This window comes from Peromyscus eremicus, chromosome 6, assembly GCF_949786415.1.
Source record: "Peromyscus eremicus chromosome 6, PerEre_H2_v1, whole genome shotgun sequence".
NCBI classification, from domain to species: Eukaryota; Metazoa; Chordata; class Mammalia; order Rodentia; family Cricetidae; genus Peromyscus; species Peromyscus eremicus.
The window spans coordinates 41,681,522-41,694,526 of NC_081421.1; the positions used below are offsets into that span (position 1 = coordinate 41,681,522).

General features: G+C 41.2%; 1 protein-coding gene across 2 annotated transcripts in view; it reads right to left on the reverse strand.

The window, feature by feature from the left end:
• Positions 1 to 1,349: 1,349 nt before the first annotated feature.
• Positions 1,350 to 13,005, reverse strand: part of Veph1 (ventricular zone expressed PH domain containing 1) — a 198,172-nt gene continuing 186,516 nt past the window's right edge. For both annotated transcript variants that reach the window (XM_059264718.1, XM_059264717.1), the window contains 2 exons: positions 6,114 to 6,250; positions 1,350 to 1,586 (listed from right to left, as the gene is read on the reverse strand). In XM_059264718.1, the coding sequence (XP_059120701.1) occupies positions 1,350 to 1,586; positions 6,114 to 6,250 (374 nt within the window). The remainder of the gene's footprint in view (positions 1,587 to 6,113; positions 6,251 to 13,005) is intronic.

The following is a 13,005-nucleotide window of genomic DNA, read 5'->3' on the forward strand; positions in this document are numbered from 1 at the left end:
CATGAAAAGAAAAAACAGAATTTTAATTAAAAAACCTTCATTTAAGGGAAGTGATGCACATTAGAAAGGCATCCATGCTTATTCTGTCTATACTTACCGCCTTAGATAGTAGATGTAACTGTGTCTAAACAGGAAAACCCAAGTACACTCCAATTAAAGCCTGAATTTAATTATGTAACTGGATGAAGAATCATCGTATTATGTGTTAGCATCTTTTGTATTGAGAAGAGAAACACAATGTGGCAGTTTAAATAGTAAATGACTCCCATAGGCTCAGGTATTTGAATGCTGGGTCCCAAGTTGGTAGTGCTGTTTCAGGAGGTTATAGAACCCTTCGGAGGTGGAGCCTTGGTAGAGGCTCCCATCAGTGGAGGTGGGTTTTGTGGCTTTATAGCTTTACCCTTTTCCCAGCTCTCTCTGTTTACCCTCCAAGAATGAAAATCAGCCGGCTTCCTGTTCCTGCTACCATGTTTTCTCTGCCTGTTACCACGTGTTCCCTGTAAGCATAGACTGACACTATGCCTCTGGGATCATAAACCAAAATAAATTCTTTCTCCCGTAAATTGCTTATGTCAGAGTGTTTTATCACAGCAGAAAGGTAACTAATATATTAAAGTCAATTTTTTGTTTGTTTTTGTTTTTTGGAACAGGGTTTCTTTGTGTAGCCCTGTCCTGGGACTCACTCTGTAGACCAGGCTGGCTTCAAACTCACAGAGGTCTGCCTGCCTCTACATCGCAAGTGCTGGGATTCAAGGTGTGTGCTACCTCTTCCCAGTTTAAATTATTGTTTTTTTTTTTCATTGTACATTAGTTCAACTTTTCCTAATAGTTTTTTTAAAAAATATGTTTTTAATGTGATAGTTTTCTTTCAAGGTAGATCTTTCAGGCATCTGTTTCTAAAATTCCATTTACTTACTTACTTACTTACTGGGGGCATGAATGTGCCATGGTATATGGAGCAGACGGGGCTAGAACTCAGGCCATCAGGCTTGGCAGCAAGTGCCTTTTACCTGCTGAGCCTTCTCACTGACCCCATTCACTGTTTTCTTACAGTCACAAATCACATAGCTACAGAAGTTCCTTCATTCATGACTTTCCCTTCCTAGCCCCCTACACGCTCTGATACGAACTCTATGGCTTCTCTTTCTCATGCACTTCAGGAAGACATCTTGGAGTTAATACAAGAGTTGTGAGGGTGTGGGAATGAGAACCCTGTCATTTTAGACCCTCCTTAGGGATAATGGTTTCACTGGTATTTAGTGAAACCCAGTATGCTGTGGTGGATTTCTCTTTCTGTTGACATTGGCATTGCTGATCACACACAGTCCTAAGAGGTGGTGTCCATGTCTCTACAGATATGTGGTCACTTCTCTACTTTCCCTCTCTTTTGCCTGGGCAAGCGCCACATTGATGCACTGCAGCCACTCTTCAGCATTCTTCTCGTCCTTGGCTTTGAAAACATAGGTCTTATTGTCTGTGAAGATCTCAAAAGCCCGAGGGAGAGAGCGATCCCGGCGTTTCTTAGCCACAGCTTTCACACTCTGTACTTTGCTGAGTTCTATTGGGGAGTCGTCAGGATCATCTTTCTGAAATGAACGGAAAGGAAAGGTCACGGGATGGTTCCTGCTGCTGCCTAGGTTCACTGGCTCTTGGAATTTTCCAAGAGGGCTAGGTCCTTCACATCCTACGGCTTAAGACCTTTCTGTTTTGGGTGCAGAGGCACCTAAGGGTCATTAGGACAACAAAAGCCAAACACGTGGCCTTTAGTATAGCACCATAAGTCAACATGAGATAGCCAGTTTACCGGAAGTTATTATAAATAAAATTAGGAAAATGTTTAATTCATGGTTCTTTGATTTTCTGTCACTTTCTATTTATATTAACACTATTAATAGAGCAAAAGACAGCCGTGAAATCTGGAATACTTCTATCTCAAAATTTCAGCTAGTGGAGGAGGCATAATGTTGAGTTCTCCTTTGTGCTACCTCTGGGAAAAGTTGTGCTCATCCTGAATTGAAAAACAGGATTCTACTTTCTGAGTAGCTTTTGGAATCTTTGCACTAGAAGTATGCGCTGTCCATAAAGATTATTACATTTGTGTTTTAGGAAAGCAGAGGTTTAGGGGTCTCTGTGATACCACAGTCACCACATTGGGCTAGCATGAATGGTTTTAGGATAATTAGAAATGTCTAAAAGCAATGAAGAAATTTTGTCTACTGGAAAATGTGCCTGTGGTTGGATAACTTGCCAACTCTTCTTTCCCACTCCCTCTCTGACAGTTATCTCTCCCTGCTTTGCAATGAAAAAGCACTCCTCGTACCTATCACAAACTTTCTATTGTGTATGTCCAGCTTGGAAAAGTCTCCAGAATACTGAACAAAAGAAGCCTACAATTCAACATACTGATGTTAGGGAAGTATTGACCAATCAAGACCACATAATTTTTCTACATCAATTCCATTAATAGACAGCACCTCCTTTATTCTGTGTATCTATGTGTGCATATGTGGAAGTCAGAGGCCCACATCAGAGGCCTCCTCTACACTCTCCACCTTATTCTTTTGAGACAGGCTCTCTCACTGAACCTAAAGCTCATCATCTTGGTTAGAATGACCGACGAGTAAGGGCCTGGGATCCACCTTTCCAGTCTTTGGGGTTGGGGACAAGAGTCACTGTGTCTGCTTTTACAAGAGTGGCAGGGATTCAAATTCAAGTCTTTATGCTTATGCAGCAAGCACTTTGCCTTTCCTGGTCTAGCATTTCCTTTTTTATTTTTATTTATTTTATTATTATTATTATTATTTTTTTTTTTTTTTTGGTGTTTTGAGACAGAGTTTCTTTGTGTAGCTTTGCGCCTTTCCTGGAACTCGCTTTGTAGACCAGGCTGGCCTCGAACTCACAGAGATCCACCTGCTTCCACCTCCCGAGTGCTGGGATTAAAGGCATGTGCCACCACCTTTTTTAATGTTTAATACTTATTTATTAAGTGTGGCATTATACTTAAATGCCTTCCTAAATGATAAAACTTAAAAGTGGAGTCAATCAGAAAAATGAATACTCAGAAGTTGATCACAGAAGTTAAAACAATTCATGTACATGATTTCCTTTATATGGGAAACTGATGAAGGAGGGGACTGGAGAGGCAGCTCAGTGATTGAGAGCACGTCCTGCTCTTGCTGAGGACCTGAGCTCAGTTCGCAGCACCCACATTGGGATGCTTACAACCCTCTGTAACTACAGTTCCAGGTGATCTGCTGCCATCTTCCGGCCTCCATGGGCACCTATACTTATGTGCATATACCCCTACACAGACACATACAATTAAAAATGAAAGAATTCTTACAAGTGATAAGGTGATTGAGATAATAGCTAGGGAGAGGCAGACTAGAAATATGAGTTCAAGGGAAAGAGAAGCCATGCAAATATCTCCACTAACGATATTAATATATGCATTTTTAAAAAGATGAATGATATTGAATTAATGCGTTATGGTATTTTATTTTATTCTAGTAATTACATTTAAAGAGGAAATATATTCTTTTTATTGTAAAGTGTCAGTATTTATAGCTCAACAGAAATTACAACTGTTTAAACTTATGATAAATGTGTTGATGACATTTAAAATTTACATGGCAGTGGTGGCGCACGCCTTTAATCCCAGCACTCGGGAGGCAGAGGCAGGCAGATCTCTGTAAGTTCGAGGCCAGCCTGAACTACCAAGTGAGTTCCAGGAAAGGCGCAAAGCTACACAGAGAAACCCTGTCTTGAAAAACCAAAAAAAAAAAAAAAAATTATATGGTATTACATAGAATTTTTTCCCAAAAAATTCTTTTAGGGACTACATAGGACAAAATTTTAAGATATCTACACTATACAGTTTATGAGCCTAATTTGGTTTACACTAAGTGTCTGATAATAAACTGTGTCGAGGTCAGTCTATAGCACAGAAACTGATATACCATAACCAATGGAGAATAAAGCTCCTGTAGTAAAGTAAGGAGAACAGTAGGTCAATTAAGATAGGAACAGAGAAAGAATACTGCTGCCTAGCTGACTTGTGGAAATCAAGACCATAAGAATGTTAAAAATACACTACAGTTTGGGTCTTTCAGCCTGAGTTCTCATACATCTTTCCCCACCCCCCCCCCCACCCCCCCATTCTACCACTGAGCTAAATCCCCAACCCCCTTATACATCTTTATAAAAGAAAGCTAGTAAGGATATGACTGAATTTCAGCAGGATTGTTAGCCCTGGTGGGTTATCGTATCCTTGTGACCAGAGGTATTTTGTTGTATATTATTTCCCACTATTTGAGACACATGTTCTGTCAGATTTCTACAATGCTAATTCCCTGATAAAGATATCAAACAAGTTAGCTAATTATAAAATAGTTTATTCTTTAGAACTTAATTAAAAGTTGAGTTAAGACGTATATAGATTATTTGAGTACTTGGAAATAGTCTCCTAGACTAATTCTGTTTTTGTCTTAAGGGGTCTGAGAAACACTGTATCTTCCTGTCTATTCCCGAGTTCTTGAGTAAATATAGGAAATTCAGATGGCCATTTTAAACACTTAAAAATGCTTCAATGTGAGCTTATGCCAAAAAAAAAACCCATTTTCAAAAAGTCCAATTTAACGGTTTAAATTGAACATGCTTACATACTTACATTCTGAAAAGCTTTTTATCCAGAGAAAAGCCACCTCTGTATGACATAGACTGAGAAACTTACATAATTGCAAAGTATCACAAAAATGCTTTTTTTTTAATTCAAAAAATTTTGAGGGAGGTCTTATTAAAGAAATACTTGCTCAGACTTCATCATAAGTCAGATGTGCTATACTTGACTCTCAGTACTTTAACGCCTTTAATTTATTAATAAGACAATAGTTTAGTTTATATGATGGTTAAAGATGTGGGTCAACCTGACTGAGCTAATGGGTCTCCAAATAGCTGTTAAAACATGATTTCTGAGTATGCCTGTATGTTTCCAGAAGAGACTAACATTTGAGTCAGAGGTGAAAAAGATTTGCCCCCACCACTGTGGATGGCATCATTCCAGTTATGCACCATAGAAGAAAAATACAGAGGAGCAATCTGTGTTACCCTAAAGATCTTTTCAGAATGAAAGTATAATGGCATGTTCATTGTAAACAGGCAGAACTCTGAGTCTGAGGCCAGCCAGGGCTACATAGTGAGATTGTTCCTCAAGAATACCACCACCATTACCACCACCGCCACTACCATTACCACCACCACCACCACCACCATCACCGCCACCACCACCATCGCCACCACTACCATTACCACCACCACCACACTATTACCATCACCACCACTGCCACCACCATCAGGACTACACACTGGTGCCTATTGTGGTGGCACAACCTACTCCTAGCACTGTGGAGGCAGAGGCACTATGATCACCATAAGTTCAAGGTCAGCCAATGCTCTATCATAAGACCCTGTCCCAACACCTCCCCTTATAGTGTCCGTGTCTTGGGGAGCAGAGGCAGGAGCACAGCTTTACTGTCACCCTCAGTAGCCTGAGGAATTTTCCTGATCTCTTAGAGAACCTGAGTCAGGTCAAACTGGGACTCATGGATTCTACAGAGCAAAGAACTGCAGGACTAGCCAGTCTGATGTAGAGCTGTGTGGGATAAAGACTTTAAGACAGGCTTAAGCATGAGGCACTCAGAAGGTAAGCCTGGGTATGGGCTTCTGAGACTCACAACTGGGTTTTTACAATCGTCATCTGTGGTGGTTTGAATGAAAATGGCCCTCACAGGCTCAGAGAGTGGCAGTACTAGGAGGTGTGGCCTTGTTGGAGGAACTGTACTCTTCTTAATGTCTGCTGATCCAGATGTAGAACTCTCAGCTACTTCTCCAACACCATGTCTGCCTGTGTGCCAGCATGTTCCCTGACATAATGACAGTGGACTAACCTCTGAATGTAAGCCAGCCCCAATGAAATGTTTTCTTTATAAGAGTTGCTGTGGTCATGGTGTCTCTTCACAGCAAAAGAAACCCTACTAAGACATCATCTATAGGATTTTGGTGGGTTTTGAAAGAAAGAAAAACAATTCAAGTTTAAGACATGTCAAAAAACTCACAGATTTTCCTTTTTGAAACAGAAGTTGGTTTCCAGCCAATGTAAAATAACGTGTTTTCCACCTTTTAATGAACTTCCATCTGACTTGTTTCTCTTTAAGTTTTCCTTCAATGAGAGGCTGGCCATCTTGATTCACAACTGTGGAGGGGAACAGAACGATTATTTTCCATTATTGATTTGGCAAGTGATCAAAAGTCAGAGTTGCAAAATGAACCAGATCCTGGTGAGCACATTTGAAAAGCGGCCAATGTGGCCGGAGACATCGCTCAGTGGTTAAGAGTGCTTGCTGCTCTTGCAGAGGGCCTGATTTTGGCTCCCAGCCCCCATACCATGACTCACAACCATCTGTGACTCCAGTTCCAGGGGATCAATGCCTTCTTCTGGCATCTGACAGCACCTTTAAGCACATAGTACACATAAACTCGCCCAGGCACACACAAATGCATTAATAAATAAAAAATTGGAAAAATAGTGTCAATAACTTGTCAATTTGGTTACAGTTTTCTGCTTTGTGCCAAAAAGATCATTTCAGACACAATAATGAGAAAGTGTGAAAGACCTCAAATAGTTTTTTAAAGGCTTTATTTTCATTTTTAATTATATATGTGTATATGTTTGTGCAGATGACGCAGCGTCCGTAGAGGCCAGAGGAGAACACCAAAGCTGCCTAATACAATGTAATATGTCCTCTGGAAGAGCAATGAGTGGTACTCCTAACTACTGAGCCATTTCTTCAGCTCTCTTCAATGAGATGTTTTAAAGGAACGAGGTCATAATAAGGGAGTCTAGTTAGTGGTATTTATGTTCTGACACCCAGCTCCCGTGTTCCTGGACTGCTCTGTTCATAGTATTCAGTTCCTAAGATTAGATCGGGATGACCAAATTTGAAAGTTTAGCCTAAAATATTTAATAATGCCATAAGCTTATTTTCTATTGTCGATTCTGCCCATATCTAGGCAATAAAGAAATTTTCATGCTTCATGTCACACGAATTACTTCCAACTAACCATAAACCAGGGCTACTGTATCAAGCTGATCTTTTGTTTTTCTGGCACACATCTTCCCTTTCTCCTCCGCCATCCTCCAGTGTTTTAGTTTGCTTTCCTGGTGTGATAAACACTCTGACTGAAAGCAATCTGGGGAAGAGAGGGTTTATTTTATCTTACGGGTTACAGTCTATCATCCATCAAAGGAAGCCATGGCAAGAACTCAAGCCAGAGCTTGAAGCAGAAACTTCAGAGAACCTCTGATTACTGGCTTGCTCAGCTTCAGCTACCTTTCTTCTATAGCCCAGGTTCACTCACCTAGGGATTACACAGTCCATGGTGGGCTGGGCCCTCCCAAATCAACTAACAACCAAGAAAATATCCCACAGATATGTCTAATGGAAGAAATTTCTCAGTAGAGTCCCCTCTTCTCATGTGTGTCAAGCTGATAACGGAGATAGCCATTATTACCTCTAGCCAGCACTTGGCCATTTTTAACTTCAACTCAAAATACTTCTCCTGAGAATCTTTCCTCAAACCCAAGATAGAGTAGCCTCCATCTGTCTGCCCTTGGAGCTCATAGTGGTTCCTTCATGTCTGGCATCATCACTCATGCATGGTTATTGGTGCTTACCTATTTAATCCCTTACTCCTCATTCATCTGAAAGCTTTATGAGGGAGGGTCTTTGCTGTGTTTACCGCTAGAACACCTGAGATCTCACACAGTGCATGGCAAGTAGTAGAGGAATCTATAAATGTATGAAATGAGTAGATTAATTATACACTAAAGTAGAGTACATAATGATTACACATAGTCATAGAATTGCAAGGTCCACTAGAGTGTTAGAGGTTGAGAAGTTGTATTGAAGAATTTCTATTCTCTTACCAACTTTGTAAGATTCGTTTTCAGATTTCTACAAAAGCATTTGCTTTAACAGGGAGATACAATGACGAACACCACCGAGAACAGGACAATAGTTACTGGTATTCCATTGCACTCAATTTTCATAGCACTTTATAAACAAGAAAATTTGTTTTTTTCCATTGCTTTAGAATTTAAAAAATGGACAGTGCCTACTTGGCTATATGAACACAATCTGTCTTTTGCTATCTTAACAAACTATGTCCAACATAAGATAATCAAATGTGTGGCTTTCATTAGCAAAGTTCTATTAAGGTTAGTTTGATATCCATTTCCCCTTTGGTCTAATGGCTATTCAGTTGACTCTCCTATCAACTTAAAATCAAGGCTAAAAATAAAGATAATACATCATGTATATTAGGTAAAGGTAAGGACAGTGATGAATTTAGAATAAAGCATGACTTGGGGTTGGCGTCCATACTAAATAGTCAGGAAAAGGCTTAGCTTTTTTTTTTTTTTTTTCCGAGATGGGGTTTCTCTGTGTAGCTTTGGAGCCTGTCCTGGAACTCACTCTGTAGCTCAGGCTGGCCTCGAACTCACAGAGATCCGCCTACCTCTGCCTCCTGAGTGCTGGGATTAAAGGCATGTGCCACCACCACCCAAGGCTTAGACATTTGAAGGATGGTTGACCTGAGACCTCAGTGCTAAGAGGCTGGCCCGTCTCCTCAGAAGCTCCATGATGCCCAGCACTAATGACAGGAGACAGGAGAAACAGAAGCTCGGCACATTAATTGACGATATTAAGGAAGGCATTTGAGTATTCTGCTGTCTTTTTTACTAGAAACCATCTGGATTGGAGGATTACTGTAATAATGCTCTTTATAAATTTGGATTCTTCATAAACACTGTGGTTGCTTCTTTCGTGCCGCCCCACACCCAGCAGCAAAAACACCTACACACTGGGTCATGTAGTTCCAGGTTGGGAACAGAAGATCCAGGAAGGAAAAACGCCAATGAAACAAAACCAACAAATCCCCTCCCAAATGAAATGATTTAATGCAAAGCCTTCTAATAACAGTGCGTTTTTCTTCTCCGTGTCTTTCAAGTAATATTTAAACATGTGGATCAACAGGATTTGCCACTGTATTTCTCCTCAAGGTAGAACCAAATGGTTGACTTGAAAGGCCTATTTGACGAAGTTCACTACCTTGGTAACACTGCTGAAAGACAGGAGCCACTAGACACAGCACACAAGGTGTGTTATCCACAAAACCCGAGAGAGGGGTAACGTAAAACCATGGGTCTATCAGGAGCCAAGAGTGAAGGGCTTCAGAAATCTGCTGCTACCCCAAGGTCTCACAGGAGCCTAGTGAAAATTATCCCAGAGAGAAAGTCCATGGGAAGAATTTTAGGAAGGAAATGTTAGCAGAAGCTTAAAATAGTTGAATGTTAGAAACCAAATTTAGGAATCACAGTCAGTGTCAGCGAATTCAGTAAGAGCCTAGAAAGAAGGAGGACCAGTTGCTAACTCTTGTAGACAGTTTTGTTTACAATTGTGTATAGCTTATATATCATGGGGACATATGTCATTTTAATAAGTTCTTTACCCACAGAATTTCCTTATAAGCAAGTAGAATGTGATAGTACTGTGTCTTTATAGACAAAATGTTGAGCTAATTTTTTCTGGATTACCACATTTTATTGAAAACTACGACACTGAATATTAGGATGGACAAATAGTGTTTGCAATACAGAGAGGATATTCAAACACTTTCCTATTTCTAATTAATACCCAAAGTAGCACAGTTTGTCTACGGCATTCTCTACCAACCTAGATCTGTTATTTTCTTTTAAATATCAACAGGCTGAAAAGATAGAATAATATATTGAAATTGTTGATATAATCCCAAATATTACTATGTTTATCAACTAAAACATTTTTTGGAATGTTAATTCAAATACTTATATGTTATCACTAGCCCCTTTTGTGCTCCAAGAGTTGAAAATACTTGATAAGAAATAAATACTGAAGGTGCTATTTTATTCTAATGAGCTCAGTGAATAAGAATGAAAGAAACAAAAGCAGATCTGCTAGCCTGAGAAGCTCACCAGGAAGGAGGAATGAACGAAGCAACAGAGAATGTTCATCTGTCCATCATCTGTCTGTCCATGTCACAGGTGCTTCTGAGCACAGAGACAGTATGAGGCACCATGTTTGATTTGAGAGGCTGTAGAACCTGTCTTCTAGGGAGCTGAAGCTATGCTATAAGATATAAATACTTAAAAACCCCACACTGCTCAACACAGAGGTTGGTGAATGATTCAGAGAAAGGTAGCCAAGTGTTCCAGCACCCAAGAAGAAATCCTGCTTTTAGCTGAGAAGAGATGACAGGTTGAATTGGGCTTTGATGAAGAAGGGGAAAAGAACTCTCCAGAAAGTGCAGAAAGGTGTGTGTGGAAAACCACACAAAAGAAGCTAAAGAAGCTGGAAGACTCAACTCAGAAGCAAGTTCCAAAGCATTTGCTTGGGAGAAAGTCCTGGGCTGAGGGCTGAGGAGGTAAACCAGTTCAAGACTTTAAGGGTGTAAAATGCAGGGAAGAGATTGGTTATCAGTCATGGGAGGTCACACTGGACTTTTTGGGAGCACTGTGCAAGGCTCCGTTAAAAAAACTGGCAAGGGGCCCAGGGCTCTGAGGTGTCAGCCAGCATGGCAGGAAGCCTCACAGGCCCCAGTTGGCATCTGCTGGATATCCTGCAAGGCCCCAGCAGGAAGCAGATTGCATATCCAGGAAGTTGGATAATTGAGGGGAGTTTATAAAGTACTGTTGACACAGGTGTGGGCAAGGAAGACACTATAGCACTCTGAGGCCAGTGGCCATGCAGGCATAAAGCCCCCTGCCTAAAGAGGGAAGGGGAGAGAGCAGTTAGGGCCTTAGGGGAGACCTGTCTGGTGGGTGCCTGGCAGGAGCTATGGCCTGGAAAAGAGGACACAGCCAACTTCCATTGAGCAAGCAGGGAGAGAATTTGTGGATCAATAATCCCACTTCACTCTCTCCCCTTCTGCTAGTCTCCTGCAGGAGGAGGGAGTCTGTGTTGATGAACACATGATGAGCTTAACTGAGAGTCGGAGGTAAAGGGGACCATGAGTGTAGTCTCTATCTGGTAGCCTGTGGGACATGCAGTTTGGCGGGAGAAAGGGAAAGGACACTGTATATCACGTTGGGCCAGAATTGGAATATATTTCGTACCTTCAACTTGCCTCTTTATAAGTTTACAACCTTTCCCCCAACCACGGTAAGTTATGTGTTAAGGGCCTTGTTTAGAGGGAGAATAGACAGGAGCAAATGGGGAAGTCTGTGGATCCACAGGAGAGATGTGTCCCTTTTAACCTTTAGGAATGACATGGACTAGAGGTGAATGAGATGCCTACCATGGTTTCCTATCAATTGCTAGAACTTAACGCTTCCCCAGTTCTTGTCATTGACTGCTAAGGTCTACTTTTTATTAATACCATTTGGCATTCGTTAATTCTTCCTTTCTTTTAATCAAAATGCCTTCTAGAATACCTACCCTAGTAGACACGGGGAGATAGGAGGATCTTCAAAGGCAAATAGGACAGCCTAGGTCTTTGAGACACCAAGAAACCCAGCAGGCTAACAAATACAGAGCTAGGTGCAGCACAGTGGCAGGATCCCAGGGAAGAGCCTGCGTGGGTGTTACCGAAATATGTGAGAGAGACAGTCATTATAAGCGAGGCATAGGAGGAGCAGGAAAGCTTCCGGAGTAGAGGCTGTCTGAGCTGGAGCCTCAGGGCTGAAGGATAGTCAGAAGGAAGTTGTTCTACCAAAACAACAACAACAAGTCACAGCAAAGGACTGAAGCCCAGAGGGGGTGGGAAATGCTTTCTGGGAACTGTAACTCATGCTATGTGACTGGAGTTTGGGTGGGAGAAAGAGGTAAGAGATAAAGTGTTCGATTCACAGACAGACCGAGTCACCACGCAAGGTAGAACCTTAATACTTGGTAATACACAGAAGAACAGTTTTTTAAATCACACGACTGCCATGTCCTCCATTTTTTTTTTTTTTTTTTTTTGAGGGTCTCGCTATGTAGAACTGGCTGGTCTGGAACTTTTCTATGTAGACCAAGCTGGCCTCAAACTCCGAGATCCACCTGCCCCTACCCTAAAGTCAAGTGCTGGCTTTAAAGGTGTGCGCCACCATGCCTGGCTAATACAATCCTTTTCTTTCAAGAGAACAAGAATGGAACAACTCAATCTACCCCTTATTTTAATACATATTATAATTTTGAATGATTTTATTTATTTATATCTTTGTGGGTGTGATAACCTCAGGTATTGGCCCTTGACTTCAACCTTGGTCCTGGCCAGTGAGCTTCTCCAGATTCTGCTGCCTGTCTGCCATCTTGCCATTGGAAGGCTGGGATTACAAATGTTTGCTACTGCACCTGGTCAGGATTGAATTCAGGTCCTCATGCTTTCAAGGCTAGTGCTTTATCCACGGAGCCTCTGTCTGCTTAATTCTAAAAGTGTTTTAAGCCAATTCAAATGTATTTAAACATAGTGTGCCATCTTACTCCTTAATATAATAGATCATACAGGGTTATGTAAAAACCAGTCTCTGACATAGGCTTATAGTTTATGAGACAAGGGCACTGTCTTTGGAGCCAGGCCTGAGCTGAATTTCAGAACATGTCCCTTTCTAGCTGACTGGTCTTCAGTAAGCTGTTTAACTACAGTGAGCGTCAGTTGTAGTTCACAACAGGGTCAACACAAAAGATGGCAGATGGTTATCAGGACGAGAGCACTTGGCCAGTTGGGGCTGAAATCCGGCCTGAATTTTACTATTTGGGCCAAACATCCTGAATACATTAATTACATCCATCACAAACGTAAATGTGCCATGAAGGTTAACAGTGGCCTTGCTGACAAAGACCTGACCATCAGTAAATATCATCAGGACTGTCATAATCCTGAACACGACACAACTGTCACCATCATTTCATTATAATGAAGAGATGTGTT